The sequence below is a fragment of the Crocodylus siamensis genome, chromosome 12, assembly GCF_052110815.1.
Source record: "Crocodylus siamensis isolate JL-2025a chromosome 12, ASM5211081v1, whole genome shotgun sequence".
NCBI classification, from domain to species: domain Eukaryota; kingdom Metazoa; phylum Chordata; order Crocodylia; family Crocodylidae; genus Crocodylus; species Crocodylus siamensis.
Window position 1 is genome coordinate 47,951,068 of NC_143406.1, and position 23,941 is coordinate 47,975,008.

At 42.7% G+C, this 23,941-nt stretch overlaps 1 protein-coding gene across 2 annotated transcripts; it reads left to right on the top strand.

Moving 5' to 3' along the window:
- The first annotated feature begins 5,390 nt into the window (after positions 1–5,390).
- LOC149855113 (uncharacterized) lies at positions 5,391–23,919 on the top strand. Of its 2 annotated transcripts, none has more exons than XM_090024207.1 (20): positions 5,391–5,480; positions 6,198–6,308; positions 8,159–8,288; positions 8,788–8,881; positions 9,976–10,126; positions 10,238–10,400; positions 10,640–10,765; positions 11,312–11,371; positions 13,083–13,205; positions 13,573–13,728; positions 14,894–14,947; positions 15,209–15,426; positions 16,287–16,363; positions 17,442–17,552; positions 18,378–18,464; positions 19,522–19,629; positions 19,846–19,967; positions 21,120–21,242; positions 22,214–22,256; positions 22,667–23,919. In XM_090024207.1, the coding sequence occupies exons 2-20, from the start codon at positions 6,203–6,205 to the stop codon at positions 22,742–22,744; spliced, it is 2,130 nt and encodes a 709-aa protein (XP_089880333.1). In that variant the 5' UTR covers positions 5,391–5,480; positions 6,198–6,202; the 3' UTR covers positions 22,745–23,919. The 2 variants fall into 2 exon arrangements, with proteins under 2 accessions (XP_089880333.1, XP_089880332.1); XM_090024206.1 differs by having other exon boundaries at positions 11,309–11,371; positions 22,667–23,917.
- The last annotated feature ends 22 nt before the right edge of the window (positions 23,920–23,941 follow it).

Genomic DNA, 23,941 nt, shown 5'->3' on the forward strand with positions numbered 1-23,941 from the left:
GAGATCATCGAGTCCAGCCCCCTGCCCAAAGGGCAGGAAGTCAGCTGGGGTCATAGGATCCCAGCAAGATAAGCATCCAATTTACTCTTGAAGGTGTTCAATGTAGGTGCTTGAACCACCTCCGCTGGCAGACTGCTCCAGACCTTGGGGGGCTCGGACAGGAAAGAAATTCTTCCTTATGTCCAGCCTGAAACGGTCTTGCAGGAGTTTGTGACCGTTCGACCTCGCAATCCCATGGGGCGCTCTGGTGAACAAACGTTCCCCCAGGTCCTGGTGGTCACTCCTGATAAACTTATAGGTGGCCATCAGATCACCCCTGAGCCTGCGCTTTTCCAGGCTAAAGAGTCCCCTGGCTCTCAGCCTGTTGTCGTAAGGTCTGTTTTACTGACCTCTGATCGTGGCTCTTCCCTGCACTCTCTCAAGCTTCTCCACATCCTTTTTGAATTGTGGAGCCCAAAACTGGACGCAGTACTCCAGCCGCGGCCTCACCAAGGCCAAGTACAAGGGGAGAATGACTTCCTGGGATTTGCTCGAGAAGCATCTATGGATGCAAGCCAGCGTTTTGGTCGCTTTACTAGCTGCAGCATCGCATTGCAGGCTCATGTTCATCTTGTGGTCAATGATGACCCCCAAGTCTCTTTCTTCTGTAGTGCTAGCCAGCGTAGCACTGCCGAGCCTATAAGGGTGCTGCAGGTTTTTCCTCCCAAGGTGGAGAACCTTGCATTTTTCGGTGTTAAACACCATCAGGTTCTCATCTGCCCATTTGCTGAGCTTGTCCAGGTCAGCCTGGATCACCCGCCTATCTTCTGGCGTGGATGCTTTGCCCCAGTTTGGTGTCATCGGCGAACTTGGCCAGTCTACTCCTGACTCTTCATGGTACCCAGCACGCTAAGGTCCTAACTGGAGTCATATGATGTATGACATACAGCTATGTCTGATACTAAGTGGAGTCTGTATGTCATATTTCATTTGAGTTATAAAAAACTAAGACATTTAGATGATAGGCTCCGTCCTGTCCTATATTTTATGCATGTCACTTTAGAGTTCGCTGCATCCATAGCCCAAGCAGCAACTTCTTGCTATGTGATCCTGTTGCAACAAATGCAAACCCCCTTTAGACTTTCATGGTCTCTATTAACCTCACAGGAACCAGGAGGTACAGGTCATCCCCACTTAAGCCAATAGGGGAATCTCCATTTGCAGCCAGCAGTACGGGGCCTGGGACACATAGCTGATCCCATCCAGTTCTGCACCAGCCTGTCCAGGTCTTTGCTCCCGGACAGATCGGTGGCTCCTCGTTTGCGTTCAGCGAACCGGTGGATTAACACTTGCCCGTGTGAAATTGCAGGCTTCAGTCCTCTGAGCTCTTTCCAGTCAATTGATCTGCCTTGAGCTTTTCATCAGGTCCAAATAGGCCCTTGATTTTCAGCAGAAAGCAGCAGTAAATATAAAGGGGATGTGAATGTTTTTTTCAAATGGACATTTTAATGGTCTGGTTGCTGTAAGTCTCTCCTGTTGCGGTCAGAGGGAAATTCTGGTTTTGCTTCAGAGGTTGGTGGATTGAACAACCCCTCCTGCTCCAAGGAGGTTCATTCCCATGTACCAAAAGGCTGCAGGAAGCCTAGCGTACGTCCTGCGAGGCAGTCTCCCCGTGGCTTTTTGCAGCCACACGTTATCTCAGCATGCCTGCAAGGAGAGCTTGCTTTGAGAGGGCTCCTGCCTGGGGCACTGTCACTGCCTTTCAGGGCCCCCGTGTATAAAATAAATCAAGAGACGTCTCTTCAAGAAACCAATTCAAGTGTCCCCCTGCAAGTTGGGAACTGTATATTATAGATGTCTGTCGTGGGACACTGTATTGTTTCCTTCAATCTTCCACCTTTTTCCCTGCCCCAAGATAAAATCTTGGTTATTTCCCACTTTTTTTTTTTTTTTTTTTTGGGGGGGGGGGTGCTTTATTCTCTCTTCTGTTCCCATGACTTCAAATTACGTTCAGCAATGATGTGCACTAAAAGATTTACCCGAGTGGTGAGACCATGCTTTGGTCTGTCCCCAGCAGACCATGGTATCACGTCTCAGCTTGTACCGCCTGCGGGGGGGTCAGTAGCAAGTGGGCAGCACAATGCACTAACGAGATAGAAATGTCACTTCAGCAGGCTAACGACTTAATGAGCATTCTTCGTTTCTATTTCCAAGCGTGTCCTGAAACATTTCTAGTGCTGTGTGAATTGTGCAAGATAAGATGCTGTCAATAAACTTGACTTCAACCAGAATTTCTCTAAGAGAAATAATCAGCTGCTTTCCTTTCAAGCAGGCAAGCATGGCTTGGCTGGCCGTGGTCCACCAGGCTCTATATATGTAGGGGTTCCTGCCGTGAACCTGGGACATTAAGATGCTGGTGATGCTATAGGATGGGTGTAAGTGGGTATTTGTTGTTTGTTTCAGATAGCACTAAGCTCCCAAACCAGACCAAGGAGGCCTCCAAACCAAACGTGGACATAGATCATCAACTGAAATAGAGGCAGGTTCAAAGACAACCCGGGATTTGAACCTCTTGGGTGGAGGTACTGTTGGAATAGATGGATTGGTGAAAATGAAGCAGGAGAAAAAGCATCACAGAGGTAGTAGACCCAGGGCAGGAGCAGAGAAAAGCTATAGGGACACCATTTGACCATCTCTCTAGAAAAGCTAGAGAGCTGCTTACACCCTTTCCTGATTAGTGGAAAGAGAACTGGAACCAGGAGCAGAGATGCAGCCTCTTGCAGTTGCATTCAGGGAAACCGGACTTTGTGCATCCTTTCTAAGCTCTCAGCAACACATGACTTCATGCTGAATATTCAGATGTCCCCTAACTATCCTCATTGTTTCTGGCCATCAGATCATCTCACAGCACTTCTTTCCTCAAGGAAATCTTAAATGTCCTGCCCAAATTCCAGTTCTCTGGCATTTCAGTTCTCTACTTTGTGCCCTAAATATCTGTGTACAGTTACTGTATGCTGTTTCAGTGCAGCCACACTACAGAGGTAGCTGTATTTTGTATATATAGACATAGTTTTGTTCTTGAATATGTTCTGTACCTCTGAAATCAAAACCCCTTATTTAAGTGTCAGAATAAGATTTTCACCACCCAACTTTTCATAGGTTCATCCATTGTTAGGGGCTGGAAGGGACCTTGTAGATCATCAGGTCCGGTCCCCCTGCACTAGGTGGGAACTTTAATACGAAGACCATAAAATGCATCTTTTCCTTTTACTAATGCAATGAATTATATTCTCAGAAGTATTTTCTAACATCTAGGAGTAACCATTTAGATAACAGATTGCATTATGTGGGCAGCCATTGTATTAAATACCAATTTTATTTGGTATTTGGTCATTTTCTTCAATCCCTTCCAACATTAACAATACCAGAAAGTGTTCTTCATAATTATTCTTTAATGACCAAGTCTGGTCAAATCAGAACAGCGCCTGGATTTTCCTTGGGCTATTAACTAATTGCTAATAATGAGTAATGTCTCGGGAATTACAAATCTACCAAGATGGCATAATAATTTCACTTAGCTTGCTGATTTTTAAACATAAATATTATGTTAGACTCCTAATCCCTAGAACTAGAAGATTGTAAGAACATCCTTTTTCACGTGTAATCCCTCCACGTTGATATTCCCCTGGAAGGGACCGGTTAGATGTGGCAATTGAGTTCGAAGGGCTTCAGAAGCGCCAAGTTAATAACTGGAAGGTGCAGAATCATGTCCACAGCTTTTCGTGCTTTAAAAACTTGTATTTTGCCAGCACAACTTTGCCCCTTTTGGAGGAAAAGCAGCAGATTGAAAACTACACGGAGCTCTAGTGCCATCCAGTGTTAGTTGAGCGATGGTCACGCTGGAGTCACGTAGCCACGGTGGTCCAGGAACGATGCTAGAGGAAAGGGGTATCTTTTACTGGACAATCAGGATTCGTAGTAGAGATGATATCTTTTATTAGGCCAACAAGATTTTTGCAAAAAAATGGCTTTAATTGCAAGCTTTCAGACACAAACACCCTTGTGAGAAAAGATTGTAAAAGTTCTCCAGGGTCTTTTCCTGGACCAAATGCACGGTTGAGAAAGGCTTAGACGAGCTTTCGAATGCAAAGCTTTCTTTACCAGGTCATCAGTTTTAGCAATGTGTCGGATGTTGAGAGAGGTAGTTGACCGCCTAGTCTGAAATCACAAAAAAGGTGGAGCAGGGTAGGAGTTTAGCAACAGGTTCAGAGGCATAAACTTGTTCATCTCAAAAGACACCGCCTTGCCCTGCCTCCTTGTTGGATATCAGTTTGATTATGCAAGGGGTTTTTTTTGTGTGCCCTAAAGAAACTTGTATTGGCACATAAACTATAGGCAACTCGTTGGACTACAGTCTGCTGCTTGGTGCCATCAGAGCTAAAATAAGGAAGAATAATTCCCTTGACAGCTAACACCAGAGGGCCAAATGGCATGAGCCAAGTTGGGGATGACAACCACAGTGGGGGAGGGATGTTGCAAAGAAATGCAGAAGGGGACCAGAGCTGCAATGCACTGACTTTTGGTTGCACTCGAGAGCAGCGGGTCGCAACCTTTTTTGGCTCAAAGACCCTTCGGAAAACAGCAGCTCTTTGCTTTTGCTCATTTTTTTGACCATCACCAAAATAACCGAGCGTTGCAAAGGACTCGGGAAGACCATGGCAGGGCTGAACGCATGCCCCATTATGGATTAGTTTGAAATCTCAAAAAGAAATGCAATCAGGACTCATCGTCGAGATGATATCTTTTATTAGACCAAGATTTTTGCAAAAAAAAAATTCTTTTAATTTCTAAACTTTTTTTTTTTGCAAAAATCTTGTTGGTCTAATAAAAGATATCGTCTTGATGCCGAGTCCTGATGGCCTTTTGCCGTAGACTGATACGGCTACAACCTAGATACCTAGAAACTCTAGAAAGTTTATTTAAACCAACTAAGGAATTGCAAAAAATGTGTATTTGCATTTCTTTTTTGTCTCATGCCCACAGTCCTCCCATTGCATCCTGGGCGGAGCAGCAGGTGGGGTGGGGAACTCTTGGGAACTGGGGGGCAGCTGCTGCCCTTTGACCCTGGGCAAAGGTCAAGCTGGGGGTGGCCTGTCCCTTGGCACGGGCACAAGGGAGCCACTACCTCTCCCTGCCCTTACCCAAGATGGCTGCCGCGGCCTCCCCCTTTGCCTCTGCCCTCACGCTGGCTACGGCGCCCCCGCTTGCCCTCAGTTCTGCCCGCACCCAAGATGGCCGCTCGCCGTCAGGTGACGCGTGCCCTCCCTCCCGGCCGCGCCCAATCCGAGTCGAAGCGCTGGCGCCGCCTACGCGGCTCGCCCTGCCCCCCCAGCGGAGTCCTGACCCCGGAAGCAGTTCGCCTTTGAACGCTGGCGGGACGCGGGGCCCGCGGGAGGCGGCGCCGGGGCGAGCTCGGGCCCGCCGCGGGGGAGGGGCGGCAGGTATGGGGGAGAGGGGGGGTTCCAGCGGGTTTGGGGGGAGGGGATCCAGTGGGGGAGGGGCGGGGGTATGAGGGGGTTCCGGGGAGGAGGAGCAGGCGTGTGGGGGGGATCCGGGAGGGGCGGGGGTTCGGGGGGGGCTCCAGTGGGGGAGGCAGAGGGCTCTAATGGGGGAGGGGTATGGGGAGGACTGCAGTGGGGGGTGGCTCTAATGGGGGAGGGGCAGGGATATATGGGGGAGGGGTGTGGGGGGCACTAGTGGGGGAGAGGGGCAGGGCATGGGCTTGGTGCTGTGTGGTGGGGGGCCGCAGGCGAGGGCGGGGCCTGGGCTGTGTCCCGGCTGGCGCTGCCCTCGGCGGGGCGCTGCCCCTGTCTGCCCCGTGCCGCATCTCCCCAGCTGCCCCAGCGAGGCGGAGGCCTGTCCTCCGTGGATCCGGCCGCACTCTGCTTCTCCCCCGACCTGACCCTGGGAGGGCCTTGCACGAGTCTCCTTCCCTCCTGCGTTTCAGTTCCCGTCCTCTGCCAAGCGCTCGGAAACTGAAAGCAGGTTGGGAGTTGATCCTGGCTTTACCTCGCCCCCAAACAGGCACTTAGTTCTCTGTGTCTGCAGCTTGAATGCCATTGTGCCCCATTTCCCCTCGCCTCCCACCCTGACTCAAGTGCCACATCTGTTTTTACCCAGCAACCTGTAGATGTAAGGAGCTTTCTTTTGGGGATTAGGTACCATGGGGCCGCTACCGGAGGACGGCGGAGAGGAGAGCGTGATCCTGATCAGTGACGACGAAGCTGAGGGCACACAAGGGAATTCAGTTATATTTGTTGAGCCCTTGGGTAAGCGCTGTGCTTCTGTCCTCGGCAAAGCTCTTCGGAGGCATGTTGTAGAACAAGGATTGTACATCTGCTTTCTAGCCTCGCGGCCGGCCTTTTTCAGCTTTCAAAATGATAAAAAGTGTGAGAACGAATTCTCTCTTGTCAAATGCGCACCACCCAATCAGGAAAATAGCTGAAAAGGGCAACAATAAAATAGCCAGGCACTTGGAATGGCACACACTAAACAAACTGGAAAGATGACAGTCGTTTTATCTTTATGTCGGCAGCTGTAGCTCTTGCGAGTAACAAACACAGATGCAAAAAAATATTCTCTATTTACATGCATTTTGGATGCTTGCATAATTTGCTTAACAAATTAAAGCAACATCAATCAGTCCAAATTTATGGCTCACTGCATACATGGAACAAATCTTAGTTCAGTGCACAAACCACTGAAGTGCATAGCATTTTTCAGCTCTGTTGTATAATTTTAATGTAATTGTGCCCTGCTTAACTTAATGCAAATGGGGAGGGGGAGGCACCTGTTAAAGAGCTGTTATTAGGAGCCTTGAAAAGAGCAAGTAAGTTTTGCAGCTACTATTAGAAGCCTAAAAGATATGGGGTGTTAGCTGGCTGGAAACCTATGAGCATTTGCCATTTTCAAAGTTTCTTGTATGAGCCCTGAAACTGACTATCAGAAACCTTGAAAACGTGGACTAGTGGTTTTGGAGCTGCTGATTGGCACTGAAAATATATATTTTATTTGAAGAATTGCATCCGCCAAGTCAACTCACAGCCTTGTTGTTTCAGTCCCCAGGCACCACACGTCAGTGTTAGATAGAAATTTGATTTTTAGGATGGTGATTTCCCCCTATAAGCATCCACTATATTTTTTTTCCTTTCTAGTTGAAAATGTTTGAGTGATATATATGTGGTTTTGCTGACCATTTCCCCAAAGTCTAAACTTGCAAAGGGAAAAAAGTCGAGCCTTTTACTTCTTCACAGATTCACAGAAGTTTAGGGTTGGAAGGGACCTCTTGAGATCTTCAGGTCCAGCCCCCCTGCTCCGGGCAGGAAAGACTGCTAGGGTAAAATAACCCCAGCAAGGTGTACGTCCTTGGCTTGTAGTGAGAAAGCTCTAATAGTAGCTACTTGCCCCTTCTTTTCCATGCAATTTAATGAATCCCATAAACAGGAAAGTAGAAATCAGAGCAAGCTGTTAAGACATCTGATTCACTGCCTTGTGGAAAATATGCGAAGGAATGACAGACATATGTACATGGCAGTTTTTGTAGATCGGAGCACAGTACTCCCTGGTAACTTTTTGTTCATTTGTTTCAAAAGTTGTTCAAATGCAGGGAATCTTCAGCAACATTTTCACAAGGGAAGCTCCAATAACATCATAGCTAAACAAGTTTATCATTGCATGACATGTCCTGCTTATGCTGCTGTAAAATGAGCCCAGACCTTTTCAAAACAAAACAGTAAAAGAGTTTCTTTTCAGAATTTTGCAATCCCTCAACATAAAACTCATGGAAATCCTTAACTTAAATGCAGGAGTATAAGTAGATTTTTTTTTTTTTTTAAATCATGAATAATTATGTTGATATATGGCCTCAAAGCGCCACAAAACTTTGCAGGATCTGGCCTTTGTCCATGTCAAGTTTACTCCTTTTAAATTGCTCATAATTGTTACTTATACTGCGGTGAAGATCATGTTGTGGACGGAGCACTGTTAGGATTCATCACTATACAGTCACAGAGCCAAAAGACAGGTCTTGTGCCAAAGAGCTGTAATCTAGTTTTGCTTTAAATTATAACTAACATTCATTATACATTGGAATACATCATAGTTATTTTCCTTTTTACAGAAAAGTCTAGTGTTGAGGAGAAGAAATGTGAAGAGGTGGTGGATGCAGAATGTGAACTACTGGTTACATTCTGCAAGCAAGGGAACGTGATGCCTCATGCCAGATATGACTGCCCGGAGCACCCATTTGAGTATGTTCAGTGGCATATTGGATAATACAGATTTTTCTCTTCTACAGGGAGCAATAAGAACTTGAGTAATGGAAATGTTATGGATGCTTTTAATTTCTGTTAACATTTAATAGAAGAGTCATAATGCCAAGTAGTACTGGTCACTTTTTTATGCCCAGGAAAGTTTAAATAGTAATTATAATTAGGGCCTGACAGATTGCTATAGGCTGATTTTTGCTTTCCTGCTGAACAACATGCTGTTCTGACATACTGTAGTAAATATATCTGAGATTCCTTTGCCATTCCTCTTCAAACTGTTTCATTTAGAATTTTATATCAGAGTCCTGGTACCTTGAGGCATGAATTTCAAAACTACTAGTACTAATTACTAGTTTGAAACTGAAAGGTTTAAATCTTACTAGTATAACTTGTTGAGTCATCTTAACAATTGGAAGGAGAAGTAGACTGGACCAGGTATTTAGGATGGACTAATATAATGCTCTCCTTTATCAACCTGCAGGCGAGCAGAGTGTGATACAAGCTCACCCCTCAAGAGAAACGCCGATATCTGCAGTCAGTGCTATTGCTACATTTGTGATAAGCTAGCTTCTGAGGTAAGGAGGGATTGGGGATTTTTTTTTAGGAAACATGGGTCTGCTTTGTCAAAATTGCATTGTGAGTTGTAATAGAAACCATTTATTTGGGGCCTGCTTAAAGCAATATATGATACTGAGAGTGTAATCTTATGATACTGTGAATGATCATCTTCTGAGCATTTGTTGGCTTCATAATGCCAACTATGACTAGTAGAAGTAATTTTAGGTCTGGGCCAAGCAGGCCAGTAACTTCCTTGACCAGATGTTTACCTGGTGTCAGTTGGCAGAGCTTGCGTTTGTTCAGGCAGATTGGTGGTGATCGTGCTGTGCATTCTGGTTGGTTCTTTTCCTAGGATTAGTGCGATATTAGGGATATTCGGATATCCTACTTTTCTGCAAAGTTAAAAACAGCTGAAAACCTGGAATTCTTGAAAATATTCCAGCTCTTTACCCTGGTGTTAGGAAATCTTTTAACTTGAAATCACAGCTCCCATTTGTCATCACTTAATTTGGCAGGTCTACATTTTCCTCCAGAATTGCAAAGTGTTTATCAGATGCCAGTTAACTAAGCCTCACAACATTGCTTTGAGGTAATTACAAGTATAAAGGCTTTATCTTTCAAAGACAGAGTACTTGCTCTTGTATATCAGTCTGCTGTTATGTAATTGCTTGCCTGAAATGATATCTCCAGTGGTTGGTTGATATGCCTGCTTCAGCTTTTGAAATGTGTTTTTTTACTAAAGGCATCAGGAACAAGCAACTGAAAGAACCGTGCACTAAAGAAGATTTGGAGATAAAATTTTCATGCTCATAGCCTGTCATACATACCCTGGCTATTTTCTAGTGTTTGGTCTTCTGGCTGATGTATGTCTGAGAAGTACTACTGCATCATTTTTATGCAGATTATTTGTTAAAGAGCCTTATATTAATGCCATCCCTGATTTAGTTATGCAGTTGGTAAAACAACTAGAATTTGCGCCGGTAGAAAGCGGTAGCTCACTATGAAATATAGCCAGCTATAGAGGTATAATGAGACTAACTTCTCTGAGTCAGGGACTGTAACTTTTGCTTTGGTTAATTGGACTAAAAATCCTCTTCCTTTCTTCCCTTAGTGTCAGAACTGGACAGCCCCTTCCTTCTGTCATTCCAATGCACACAACAAAAGCAAATTCTGGAAGGAACAGCGTGATTTTGCCTTGGTGGGTGTTCTTGTAATGTTCAACCTGGACCTCACAGACATAGATGCAGACCTTCGACGTGGAGGTAAAGAGTGTGCTCTCAAGTTGTCCCAGAAAGAGACGTGTAATGAGAAGGTCACATTTGTTTCCAAGAAAAAAAAATTCTACAATTTTTTTTTTCCTCCTTCATCTGCAGGTAGTCTGCTGATAAAATTTATTCACAAACTGTCTGTGGAATATAACAAATACCTGCTCGGTGAAAGAATGCTTCCCAATAGACACGAATGTTTCTGTTATATAAAATTGGCACCTGGACAATGCAATATCTGCTTGCAGCACCAGACAGAGGTCATATACAGGTAACAGTGACTACAGAGGCTGATTAATTGGCTCACGGTGTATAGTAATTCACAGGGATTTCCCTTCTGTTGGTCAGATGATAACAATTAGAATCATGCCAACCAGCAGTGGCAGAACCAATCTGTGGGGAAACTTGCTTTTCTGCTTGCAGTCTGTTTAATTGGCCACTTGGACCCCATCACAATCCAGTTTAAACAAACACCTAAACTGTCCTCTTAAAGGCTTTTATTTCTTGTAGATATTCTGCTGTTTTCACACTGGTAATGAATTTTTTAAATGAGGCAGACCAAGAGAATCCCAAAACTGCTTCGGTCATGCTTCTGGGAGCAGCCAAAGAAATTGCACTTCATAAGGATCCTTCTCTGTAAGTATTCAGTGCCTTGTGTAGTGCAAAGGGGGAGAGAAGTTGAGGGGAATGCTTGAGAGATCCTTCGTTTCAGTGGAAGGGAAATGTATAGCAGTTACAGCACTGTTTTTCAGCTTCTGTTACTTGGAATTACTCATGGCTTTCTTCTGTGACCTTGGGCAAGTCACTTTATCTTTCCCTGCCCCATGTATAGAGTGAGCTTCCTACTGCCTCTCCAATTCTAGTAGGAGTTTTGTTTCGTCAATTGAGACTAAGCCCATTGAGGCAAACATGACTGCACTATGCAGCAGTTAGCACAATGGGTTCTTCATTTCAGCTGAGAATTTGGTTCTGCTGTGATGCAAATAATTCTGTTTCCAGAAGGTACTCTACACAGTGCTTTTTGTTAAAGCTCTGCAAATACATCTGAAATGTGTTGTAGCTGGTTTGTTAGCTCTCATCTGTTCACATAAATTGTTTTCATCTTTTTGTTTCTTCTCTGTTTTAGTTTTAAAACTAACAGGAAAACATGTAAGCCCTAATCTATGTCTTTTGTTTCAGAAGCTGGAGAAATCTAGGTCAGAATGGATCTCTGAAGGTAGCTGTACCTTGTCTGATGGAGAAGTAAGAAACTACAGTGTAAATTAGATCATTTGCAGGCTGCCAAGTTTCTACTGTTTTACTGCTACAAAGGCTAGCTTTAGGCACTAATGGGTTTTTAAAGGCCCCAGCTCTTGAAATCTCAATTTGCTAATATGGGATTCCATAAAAGAGAACTTCTGACATAGCAAAGCTAAAGTAATATTATGCGTATCCTTATTGTATTGGGGTAGCACTATGTGAGGCAGGATCCAGTCATTGTAGGTGCTGTAGAAATACAGACTGCTCCTATCCTGAGCACCTAAAATCTAAGTATAGAAGACACCTGGTTATGGGAAGGCAGAAGAATATAATGAGGTTTGGTGGTCAGAACAGTAGACAGTGGTCTCAGATCACAAATGGCATCCATCATGTTATGGGATTATACATCGGATAGGGCACCATGTCAGCAGTGTTTGGGGTTTTTTTTTTTAAAAAAAAGCTTCTACATTTCCAGCTGGAACATTGATGGCCAACCAACATAGACGCTGTGGTCTAAAACTCTAGGGACCCATAGCCCAGAAAGGGGTATTGGAGTCTATTTTGTTAGAGTGTGTGAGGGGCCAGACTTTTAAGACAGTGTCTAGGCTCTTGGCTGCTTAGAACTGGTGATTGTAGAAGCACATGGTATCCAAATTGGGCTTTAATACAGCAGCCTGGTGACCATTCGCAAGGAGGAGCTCAGTCAGGGACGTAACGTACAAAATTTCCCCCAGAGCCTGGTCGACATCTAGCACAGTTTTTTTTTTTCTGCTTAACTCATTTCTCATTTTAGCTCTGTGGTTCACCTTTAATACCAAATCCAGCAGTAGCAAAAGGTTAATGGAATAAGATGATGGGAAATGGCTTTTGGGAACACACAAAAAAATCCTATTCCTCTCATTATTTCCCTATTTTTAAATCAATGGCAGGTCAAACCTATATCTTTGTCATTTTAAGTGTCTACTTTTATGTTAAGGAGACCATTCCTTACAAAGACTATGCCCTATTTTTATCAACTTTGAAAGAAGAGAAGAAGCATACTTTTGCCCCAGACTTCTTTCAGCTTCCCCAGGCATTTCAATGTGAGCTTCCATTTAAGTTATTTCTGTTGTCATCAGATGTTTTAATGACTGCAGAGACTTGCAGTTCTTCAGGTGACAGTGGATTTCTTGATCACTCTAAATCTGTTTAACAAAACTTTATTGTGATGGCGCTTGAAACTAACCTTAAAGATCCTTAAAAGGATCTTGAAATTTTAAAATATACTTTAAATATAAACCAGAAATCTCTTACAAATTTTAAGTCAAGTGCAGTTAATGTTATCATTACCATTCTGTTTGTTTTTATATTTCACTTGGCACAGACAGTAAAAACCCAGTTAGTTGCTTTCATTTACAAGTAGCTTGACTACAAAAAACCTATCCAGTTTATCCTGTGTTGGCATGATGATGCACTACTTGCATTTCAAATATTCCATTAAGATTTTAATTCTTTTTAAAGCACACTTTCAGTGGATTTTTTTAAAGAGTAGTATTATGCTGATTGTAAGTCTTGTATATTAGGTTTTATATATAACTATATTTTGATCAAGAAACCTTATTTGAATTTTTTTCAATGCTACAGGGGAGGAGTTATCAAACCAACAGTGCAATTGGCTTTAAAAACGTTGGTTCATTTCTCTTCCTTTTGAAACTAACTTTCTTCTTGAATGCAGAATTACAACACGGCTGCAAAGGATGCTGGTGCTATGCGACTTCCCAAACACTTTGTATCAGAAGTTTATTATTTTTTTCCAGCATATATCACTTCCTTGTCACTGCTATGCCTTCTCAAATTGGTAAGTTTTTGCTTGTTAATCACTCATTAAATGTACTGAAGTGTAAAAGCCAGTCTTTACGTGGTCTATATATTGGAACTTGTAATCTCTTGCTATGGACGTAGGTGCTTTAATAGAGAATTTGGCCCAAAACATGAAAACTTGGAATCCATCCCAGCTTTGCCGTGGTACCCTAGGTAGATTCTAGTCCATCAGCCTAATTTCTGAAGGGAGTTGCTGTAAAACAGTTGTTCAAAATTTTGGTCTAGAGCAAACAAATGCTCGCTTCAAGTGTTTTTCCACATTAAAGATGTGCTTGCCTCCAACTGTGAACTTTTTCAAGAGCCCTGTAGTAGCCTTGGGACTAACTTCTGTCTTTAACTTCCAGCCTAAATGTTATGCCATGGGATCACGGATTATTGACCACAGTCTTAAAAGGCCAGAACATCACAGGTCAAAGAACACACAAGGGGAGGAAAGTATCATTGTGGGAAGCATTTCCAGTCATAAGGGCTCGTGTAGAAAAATTGGAAAACCAGCAACAGTAAGTTGTTATCCAGCTGTTAAGAATTTAAGTCCTGCATTATATTGACATTGTACAGTGCAGTGCCTTTGAAAGACCTACGGTCACCATTGTGCTACCAGAAAGGTGCAAAACTGAGATTGATCAAAAGCTGAACAGGTCAGCAGTGTTTTCTAAATGTGATCAGCACAACAGCACCTGTCAAAGGAGCGTCTTTTTTTTGGTCCAGATATGGAAAAAAGCCACTGCTGAGTTTCAGTCATTCTCCCTCTACTCCATTGTTACCCTGGCTGTCATTAGATATGTGGTTCAAAGCAATATCCCTTGATAGGAATGTGACTGCTTTGCTTTGCTTTGCTTTGCTTTGTTTTTCAAGGTCTTCATAAATGAATGATCATGGTTCTGTTCCTTTTTCTTCTTTTCTTTTCTTTTTTAGCTTTTTTTTTTTTTCTTTTAATGATCTCTCTGGTCTGAACCCAAATCTGTTGAGCTGCAGTCTCTCATCATATTCTGTGAGAGCAGTAGAGAACATCTGAAAATTGCTTCCTATTGTAACCCTTAGTGTCTGGCTTGAGACTTTCTTTTTTAGCTTCTCCCTTTGATTCCCCGCCTCTTCTCTTTTTGGAAGTCTGTGGAAGAAGCATAGCATAGATGATATACAAACTATCAGGGATTTGTGATGAGAGGGAGAGAGAGAGAGAATGTCTTGTCATCTGCCACCTTCATTTTCACTTCCCAGTGGGCAGGAATAATCTTTGCAGTTGCCAAATTCTCTTGGTCCCGTTTAGGTTAAGTGTAAGGGAAGTTTCATATAAGGGATATTAGAAGGGATTTGTATAATTTCTAAAGCTTCTTTCTCCAGTATTTTCTGGTACAGAGAAAATGGAAGTTTGTAATGTTAACCCAGATGGCGGCCCCTGAAATTTCGCTTGCCAGAGTCACAGTGATGACTTTCTGGACTTAAATGTTCAATAACTTTGTTGTGGTGAGTGTGTTTTCATTCAGGTTTATCCGTAGCTTTTGGGTTTGTCAGGACACAACATGATCACACATTTATTCACCGCCTGCTTCCATCTTTTGTAGACAAATGTGGGAGAACTCGTTCTATCTTGTTAACTGTTGCTGGTATTTGAATAGTGTGTGCCAAATTGTAACGCCTCTTTTTTCCCCTCCTCTTTTCCCTTAGCTATAAGGAAATAGTTCGCTACCTGAAAGCTGTGAAATGCAATGACACTCAAGGGTAAATGGCTTTTTTTAGTTTTTCTTCGCCTTTAGAATTGTCCCCACACAGGCCTTAACCCTTAATAGAATCAAACCTTGAAAAGAAATAAGACTTCAGCTTGCAAATGTTTTCTAGTAATAAAACACGATGTAGTATCACTGCTAACTTTTACTTAATATTACCTGGCCAATGTAATTAGATCAGAATTTTTTTTGTAACACTTTCATGTTAATGGCAGCATTTGTCCAAATCATCTTTTTGACCTTTTCTTGTTTTCAGGTTAAAAATCTTCAGAGACAGAATTCCATTCTATTTGTGCAAAATGGGGGACTTTGTTGATGCTGCCCGCTCACTCTTCCTCCCCTTCAGTAACCTGGCATGCTGTACAGCCTGCCGTATAACCCCTCCCCAGTTTGAAGTCTACATGAAGATGTTCAAAACAGGCAGTGTTCCTTCTGGAAATGATCTTCACGACTCTGGGCAGTGGACTGCTGTTGGCAAGTATTGTTTCTTGTTACAGTTTTGGCTTCCATCCCCACTCAAGCACGGTGGTGTGTGCTCTTTACGGGAAGTCTGTAACAGACATTCAGCCCAGCCCCACACGTCCTCTGGACTGAAGCGTGGAATCTAGTATTCGCCAAGGCCTTTGTCATTTAGGTTCTGGACTCCAGCTGAAACTACACTTGTCATCTGCCATGTGCTGTTTTGCATACAAAGGCTAATGAGTGTTGGCAGTGAAGCCATTTCATCCCCCCATTAGGAGAAAATGTAGGGTATGAAGCCCTCTTGTAAACCATAGCACAAGTGCATGCCTCAGCCTGCTGACAAGTTTATCGTGACCTTGAGCAAATACCTTTGAAATGGAATTCATAGTCTCTGTTCCCTTTAATCATTGGTCTTGCTTGCAAAACTGCTGCAATAATGGGTTTGGGCACATTTGGAATTGTGCAATAGGGAACTGATCTGAGACCTCAGGCTTATTTTACAGAAGCCCACTTGGCAGCTATTAGCAGTATTCCCAGGAGCATGTGGGATTGTGACAGCATGTCAGTGCTGTGCTTAAATATTCTGTACTTGATGAAAGGATTTGTTCTGTGTGGTCTGCTATATTATGGCTTCATCAGTTGTATCATATTTTAATTGCTTGTGAAGCTTCCTGAGGACTCTAGGGAACATATTTCAACTGATGATGATTAGCTCCTGAATTAGGAGAACTACACTATGAAATAGCTACGGGTGCTTCTAATGTTAGATGTGTGTAGAAAGTTTTGATGGTTAACTGACTTACTTGATTTTTAAACCAGCATTTAGTTTGGGTCATTTTTATATCGGGTTTATATTGTTTCTTTTCTTCTAGGATCTCCTTTGAAGAACAGTGTTCTAATTGCAAGGGGACTCAAACTCCTTTACAGCAATTTATTATTGTACCGGAATGTGAGTGTCCATTTTAATCTTATGCTTCTATAGGGAATGTCATGTTTCTGTACGCTTCCAGAACAGACCGTTAACAGCCTCTTGTTTTGACTTTGTTTCAGTGCTATTTACATTCTTGCAAGTGTTTTGAAAATATAATTCATGCCCCACGCTTAGCAGTCATTATCTCTGTTCTGTAGTTGGGGAAACTGAGTCAATAAAGAGCAGCAATTTGCCCAAAATGCTACCATAGTCTGTGGCAAACTTGAGAGTTCCTGGCAGATCAGCCCCCCAGATCAGGCCATGGCATCATGCTGCCCCTCCATTGATGAAGAGGGAGCTGTCAAGCTATGCAAATAGTTGGCTGATTGAACCTGGAGCCTTGCTGGCTTAATTTTGGCATATGTCACCTTGTGTGTTGTCTAGTTTTACAGATTTAATTGAACCACTCTGCCCTGACCTAGACGCATGTATCATTGAATGTATGCAGCCTGCTGGGCAGATCCTCAGCTGATGCAAGGTATCAGAGCTTCACTGGTGTTGACGTCAGTGGAGCTATGATAGATTACCCCAGGAGAGGAGCTACCCCTGAACCTACGGGAAGTACTGTGTTGAAGCGGAAACATAAGATACTAGGGGAAGTATCAGCTCTTTTCCTCTGAGACAAAATGAGGATGGTGCTTTCAGCAGTCTGAGAGAAGGAATGATGATTAGCCCCATGTGCATTGAATGTGACACTGAAAGTTGTGTATTGGGGATGGCATTTATTGGAAAAATTAGTGTTGTACCTTCCCTTACAATCGTCCTCTAATGGGCAGGCCAAGTCATCGGTACTTTGGGATCCCACAAGAAAAGGTATATATTGGTATGCCTCATTTACTCACCTTTTGTAGTAGGCAGTACAAAAGAGGGTAGCCTTTTTGCAGATTTATATGGTGCATTGCCTGTCAAGGGGACTTTTTGTCGTAGGTAGTGTGCTTCGTGTTATGCTAGATATGTTTATTCAGGATGGTGTTTACCTTGCTCTGTCCAATTTGACCACAAATTGTTTTGAAGAACTTTGTGTTTTTGGCTAAGTGGAAGCCTTGCTGTATTTCAGCCAAAATGCTGGAGCACCTTCATCATGGTTCTGGGTAGCGGCACTACACTGGAGAAAAATGGACATTTAACTCCTCTCTCGCTGAAAGAGCCACCACTTGACTTTCAAGAGGTAACTGGAAAAGCATTCTGAGATGCAGAAACTGATGCCCTGCTTTTGGGTACCATGTTTTTTCAACTCGGGAATCGCCTCGTGTTGGAATATGAGCTCATTTTATAATACACCCTCAAAAAATGTCATTGAATGTGTCAAGTTAACATTTTTAGGGGCAAGGTCTTCACATCATCCTATGAAATTGGAAGCAGCTTTTTCACTGCTTTTGGATGAAGTGCAGGCACAGATGGCAGTTAAAATGTGGCTAATTGAAAACTGTTAGTGAATCTCCTGTGACCTAAAGTAAGTTTAGTGGTTCTAGGCTGCCACGAGACTTGTTTCTTTTGGCCCTGAGATGCAGGAGCTCATTTGACTATCTGATAATTATATAGAGGTGTTAAAAGTCAGGATGAGCAAATTAACTGTTCTCACAGCTGAACACTTGAGACCTGATTCCAGATCTTTTAAGTTTGAGAAATTACAAAATAAATAGGGGAGGGATTTGGTTTCCTCTATTAAGGAGGTGCTCTGTGCTGGCCTTGAAGAGCTACTATTTGGGCAGTTGTGCATCTCAAATGAAAATGTCTAATAAGCACAGCAAGCCTAAATTGCTTTAAAATACATCTAGGGAGACTGCTGAACAGAATATGTCACATAAATCGATGAGTGCCATAGACGTACAGCATTTCTAGGGATATACTTTGGACAGTCCACACTTCATATGTAGAAGTGGCACCGAGGACATTAAAACACCACATGTCAAAGAATTGTCTTGGACAGTATTAGATACTTGTATATCTGGGCCCTCTCGTGCTCCATCTGACTCACTGTTTCCTTTTGCAGAAGGTGGTCTCTGTGTGTTATGGCCTTCTAAATGAGCTGAAGACCAAAGTCAATGTTTCTCTGCCGTGTAATTTTTTCTCTAATTCTGTAAGTATGTCTGGGATAATGGGGGGGACTGAATTTTGGACTCTAAATTGCACTGTAGGACATCAAAATGATTTTTGTCTTATTGAAATGCTTTTACAGAGAAGATGGAAACTTATTAGAAAATGGCATAAATACATATTTTTGCACAGTCTAGTGATTTAGAAGCAGGAACTGGGATTCAAAACTCCTCTATTCTTGTCCACTGGCCGTGACCCTGGCTTCATCTTAATGTCTCACTGCCCAGAATTACCCTTGTATAAAATAAAGGATGAGCAGACAACCATTTCCGTAGGCAAATTAATTGACCAGGCAGGTAAATAGGCCTGGAGCCAAAATGGTGCTGTTTAGTTATGCTGATGTTTGCCTCCACAGAAGCAAGCACATGTTTCCAGTGAACATCCCCTATAGATATAAAACATCTGGGATTTCTCTGGATTTGAACTATGAATTCAAGCATTGCAGAATACCTTTGAGAGAGTGATTTGAGGTTAAATATTCACATCTGTTCAAGCTAGATTCTCCTTCAGGGGGCAGAGACTTGTATGCAGTACTGCGTTAGTCGCAAGTGACTTGAGTGAAAGTTATTCACCTGTAATTAGGATGTGTTCAGTTTTCTAAAGAGGCCAATTAATGTTGCTCCTTATATTTCTTCTGAGGAAATCATGTTTAACTTACTTTCTAATTATGTAACTTCATGAGCTAGGATTATTTTTGGCCTACGTAAGGCTAATTCTATTCCACGGTGATAACGCAAGACTGTGAAGCATTTTGAGTGCTTCAGCTGAAAGATGCCACACGCTTGCAGCATTTGCTCTGTTCCCCTTCCCGAACTTGATGTCCATCACTAAATTCTTCTGCTCTTATGATACTTGTAACCAGCTGTTCCTGCAGTTGGCCAGTTGCAGGGCTCTGAAATTCACTGTGCAAGGCACTCCCAGGTCAGAGTGACGGCAGTTAACACCTGATTTAAGTAGATGTAGCTAAGGACATCACGTATAAAGCAGGGGAGAAATTTTCTGTCAGTGTTACAACATCTGTGTTTTACTTGTGCCCTCAGTTCTGCCTTGAGGCTGGTCTGATTCTCTTGGTGCAAGCAGTGAAGCAGATGATTCTGAGTGACCTTCCGTTCTTGAATTCCATTCTAGAAATAGTACTAGCATTCGGGGTAAGTCCAAGGCGTTTGGAGTCTCATTCTAATTGATTAGCGCAAATTACGCTTAAAGTCACTTAACAGCATGTCAAGCTTCATGTACACACATTTTTTTGTCTGCTGTCTTTACTTAAACTTCATGAATCATTTCCCCTCTGATCGTGCTAATGAAATGAGGTGCTGCATAATACAGAATTACATCACTTCCCTGCATTTCTCTTGCCTTCCTAGAATAACTTCTGGGCACTGAGGCTATTATTAGACAGTTTCTCCTATGAAGAATCCATTCTCCACGGCACTGTCAATCTGTTTGTCAGAGATCTGAATTGTAGGAAAGCCACAATACTGACATTGTAAGTAAGCATTTTGTTCCTGAGGCCCTGCTGCTTTCTTATGAAAAAACTTAAAGGCCAGAGCTGTGGGATTTCTCTCTATCAGCAAAGGTCTAACTAGTAATTGTCTATATTAAATTGCTCTTATAATTAATCCATTAATTGTCAGCAAGGCCTGGCCACTTTATTCATAAAACTGGTCTGAATGGATTATCATTTAAGATACTTAGTCTCTTAACACCTGCGTGAGACAAAAGTTTTTTACTTCCTAGGCTGCTGGTTTGCATTAGTCTTCTAAACAGTTGTACCTTTATGACCTCTGTACAGCTTCCTTGCCTAAATTGATGAGACAGAGCCATGTACCCTTGTTTCCCGTGTGGCACTTGTGCAATGAGTTCAGAGTCCCTTAATATACTCTAACAGTTGTTTAGAGCAGTGGTCTCCAAACTTTTTTGATCACACACCCCTATCAGTAAAAAGTTTTTGAGCACGCACCCCCAATATATGTGTATTTATATAAATATACATCTAAATAGAAGTTCTAGTATTTTCTTCCCACACCCCAGTGGATCGTCTTGCACACCCCCTGGGGTGCGCGCATCCCACTTTGGAGACCACTGGTTTAGAGCATACGTCCTTTTACACATGTGCATACATGTGGAGTATCTGTGTGCTCCCACCTGAATGAACAAGTGGCGTCTGAGATGACTGTATGTCCAATGTACAGGTTTTGAATGGTTTTATTTACTTTTTATGTCTTTTGAACTTACTCAGAGTTTACTATAGAAATTGGTATCCCTCCTTAAGAAGCAATCACTTTGGATCCCATTTTGGGCAGTGTCTAGGTGATAGTGGTGACCTATAAAACACCTGGAGGTAGTTTTTGATGATTAGAAGCTCTTCTGGGGCTTGTATCAGCCAGCAGATTACAAAAAATGCAGATAGGAGGAGTAGTTCAGGCTAGAAAAATATATTCTGGGGGGTCCTTTCCTTGGGTATACCAAGGGTTGGAAGTTTCAGGTGGATCTGCAGTTGGTCTGTGTTTAGGGTGAGATGTTTCTGATTCAAGACTGGGTGAGGAACAAGACAATTGCCTATGAGCCGCTTGCACATGTCCCTCTTTAGAGCTTGGTAACATGTCACCTGCTTCTCTGGTTCTCTTACACTGAACAGGGGGCAAACCGTTGGCCCTCAGTATGTGGGTGCTTTGATCTGTGAATTTCTGACTTGCACCAACGTGAAGATCCAGTCCATTGGTGTCTTTATCATCCAGATTATAACAGAGAAATTACATGTGTAAGTATGAATATTCACTGTCTATTATTAAGCTATTTTAAGGATTATAACAGTGCTGATTGCACTAAATAGCTGACACTTCTGCTGTGATTGATGAAATCTTTAGTTATGGGTTCCCAGTTTGCTTTATCCTTGCTGTTATAGGCAGTGATGAGACGATGCGTTTAGAGTACTACAGTTTTATTGTATGCTGACTTTAATATTTCCTTGACAAACTCTATTCTCTAATGGGACCCATTGATGCTTTCCCTTCCCCTTGCTATCTCTTACAAGCAGAACTTGTAGTTTGTCTTTGCAAGCATGACTAATAACCAGGGTAAGTTGCATGTTTTCTTGTTTACCTTGAGGAAACAAATAGGTTTTCCTTCCAAAGCAAAAGTGCATTTTCTAGTACTGGAAATCACAGACCGGTTTTAAATCAATAAACTCAACTTTAATTGTAAAAGCATTACTGCATTCCTAAGATTTAAGACGGCATAAACATCTGGTTGTGAAATGCCACATCTGTGCATCAAGAATATATATGTATTATTGAATGAAAAAAGTTGAAACCTGTCCCTAAATAGTAGGGATGAACAGAAACAGTAGTATGGGGGTTAATGCAGCCATTGCTCAGGCCTTCTACCCCTCCAGCTATCAACATGCATCCATAACAGTTCTTCACAGAATCATAGAAACTTCAGGTTAGAAGGGAAGGGACCTTAGGAGGTGAACCCCTTCCTCCAAGCAGGACCAACCCCAACTAGATCATATCCTGAATTACAGTAGCTGGTCCTGCCTCCATATTCCCAGCCCCTCTAAGGGCCCTGCAGGCCAGATGATGCAGCTCCATGAGCCAGATGTTTGGCACCCCTGGGTTAAAGGGTTTGGAAATGCCAATTTGCAGGCAAATTTTAATTATCAAGTTGCTGAAATAAGAGGAAAAGCTTTCCATATCTCGGAAGTGGACTGAGACCTAGATCTCTTTTCAGGTGTCCATGGGCGAAGCATCTTTTCAACGTCTTTGTAAATAGAGTAAGTAGCTTAGTGCATCAGGGGGCAGGCTCTGATATTGTTAATCAGGCCTTTACATTTGTTGTTGGTGTTTTTTTAATTCCTTGTCTGGAAATAGGAGAAATAAAATGGTTAATTTTAATATTTGAGTTGAAGCTAGCAAGGCTGTGTTGGCACCTCCACAAAGGTGTGAGGATGAAGAGGGCACACAGAGTATCTAGTCAAGCAGCTCAGTAGTCATTGGGTTAGGGGAGGGCAGGTCTTTTGGGAGGGACTGGTTAACCGTGTTATCTCTTCATGGGAGGTGGCTTTAACAAGTGAGGACCCTCCATAGCAAGTCAAGAAGTGAGGCCATCTTTTGTGGAGGAGGCAGGAAATAAATTGATTTGAGATCCTCGATGAAAACTTCTAACGACCTGTTCTCTATACAGGGACTGAGGACTTTGCCTCTCGGCCCACCAATTGATGGTGAAGTTGCCAAGTTCATGGCCGTTTTGGAAAGCCTGTAATATATTTCCTAAGGAAAAACAAACAGCTTCTACTTCGAGGTGTGAAGGAATTTGCCGACTTGCCTCAAAGCACCTCCAGTGGCGCACGCCTGCCAGGTTCAGTGGAGTTCTCCTTGCATGCCTCTTCCCCCTCCTCGGTAAAAATGATCAGCTTTAATGGCCGGCTTGTGAGCAGATTCTGAAAGGACCAATCCGGGTGTAGAGCCTAGGCATCAAACGGAAGAGATCCTTCAGCAAATCTCACATAACACTCCCGGGTCTTCCAGACACAGGCATCAGCAGTTCTTTTCAGTTTGGTTTTTATTTTCTTGGGGTTGAGATGTGCACCCGCTTTAACAGGAGTTGAATATCTTAGGGTGAAGGAGTGACAAATGTGTCCTCCCGTATGAAGTGGAATGTGTACGCTGATATTTGAACGTCAAATCAGCAGTTTGGTACTTGCTGAGAAAGCAAAAGGTTCTTGAATAAGGGAAACAGCAGATTTCTGGACATATGACAATACACGGTGGTGGTAGTAATGTATGGAATTCCTCTTGTATAGAGCATTGAACTGTGACAGTGAACCACTTTTAACTTTGTATTGTCACCCTCCACTTTCCAAGATTTGTTCGAAGTTCAAATACTCAGACAAATTTATTGTACTTCGAAGCAGTAAATAGTTGACGAGGAGAGAGTTATTTTTCAGGTTTTCCAGACTCTGGACTTCATTTTCATATTTTACAACTGGGTTGCAATTGACAACCGTTAACCTGGTGCTACTCCCTCTCTGGGTTCCTGGAGTTGCTGTCATAATTTTCATTTGAACAGTTGATTTCTGAACTATGTACTAAGAGACAGGTGATTTAAGGACTAAAGAGCAATCTAGCTACACTCTCCTTTCAGGGTTGGATGTGGAGGGGGAAGAATTTTAATGTTGTGTGTTGTACTTTGCACATTTTAGGCTTGCAATGATTCTTATCTCAAATTCAGCTAAATTATTCTTTACAAAAATGTCTTTGTTTTGTATTAAAAATGTGTATGCACATCTGCCAACATTTTATAAGTGCTAAAACATACCTCTTGTAGCAACCTTCTCTGCTGCACATCTCTTTAAATAAAAGGAGTTGCTTATGAAGCATCCCACTGTAAGGTCACGTAGAAGAAAGAAAGGAGACTGGTCACTGGAGATCCCTTCTCTTAAATAACGGTCACAAGCTG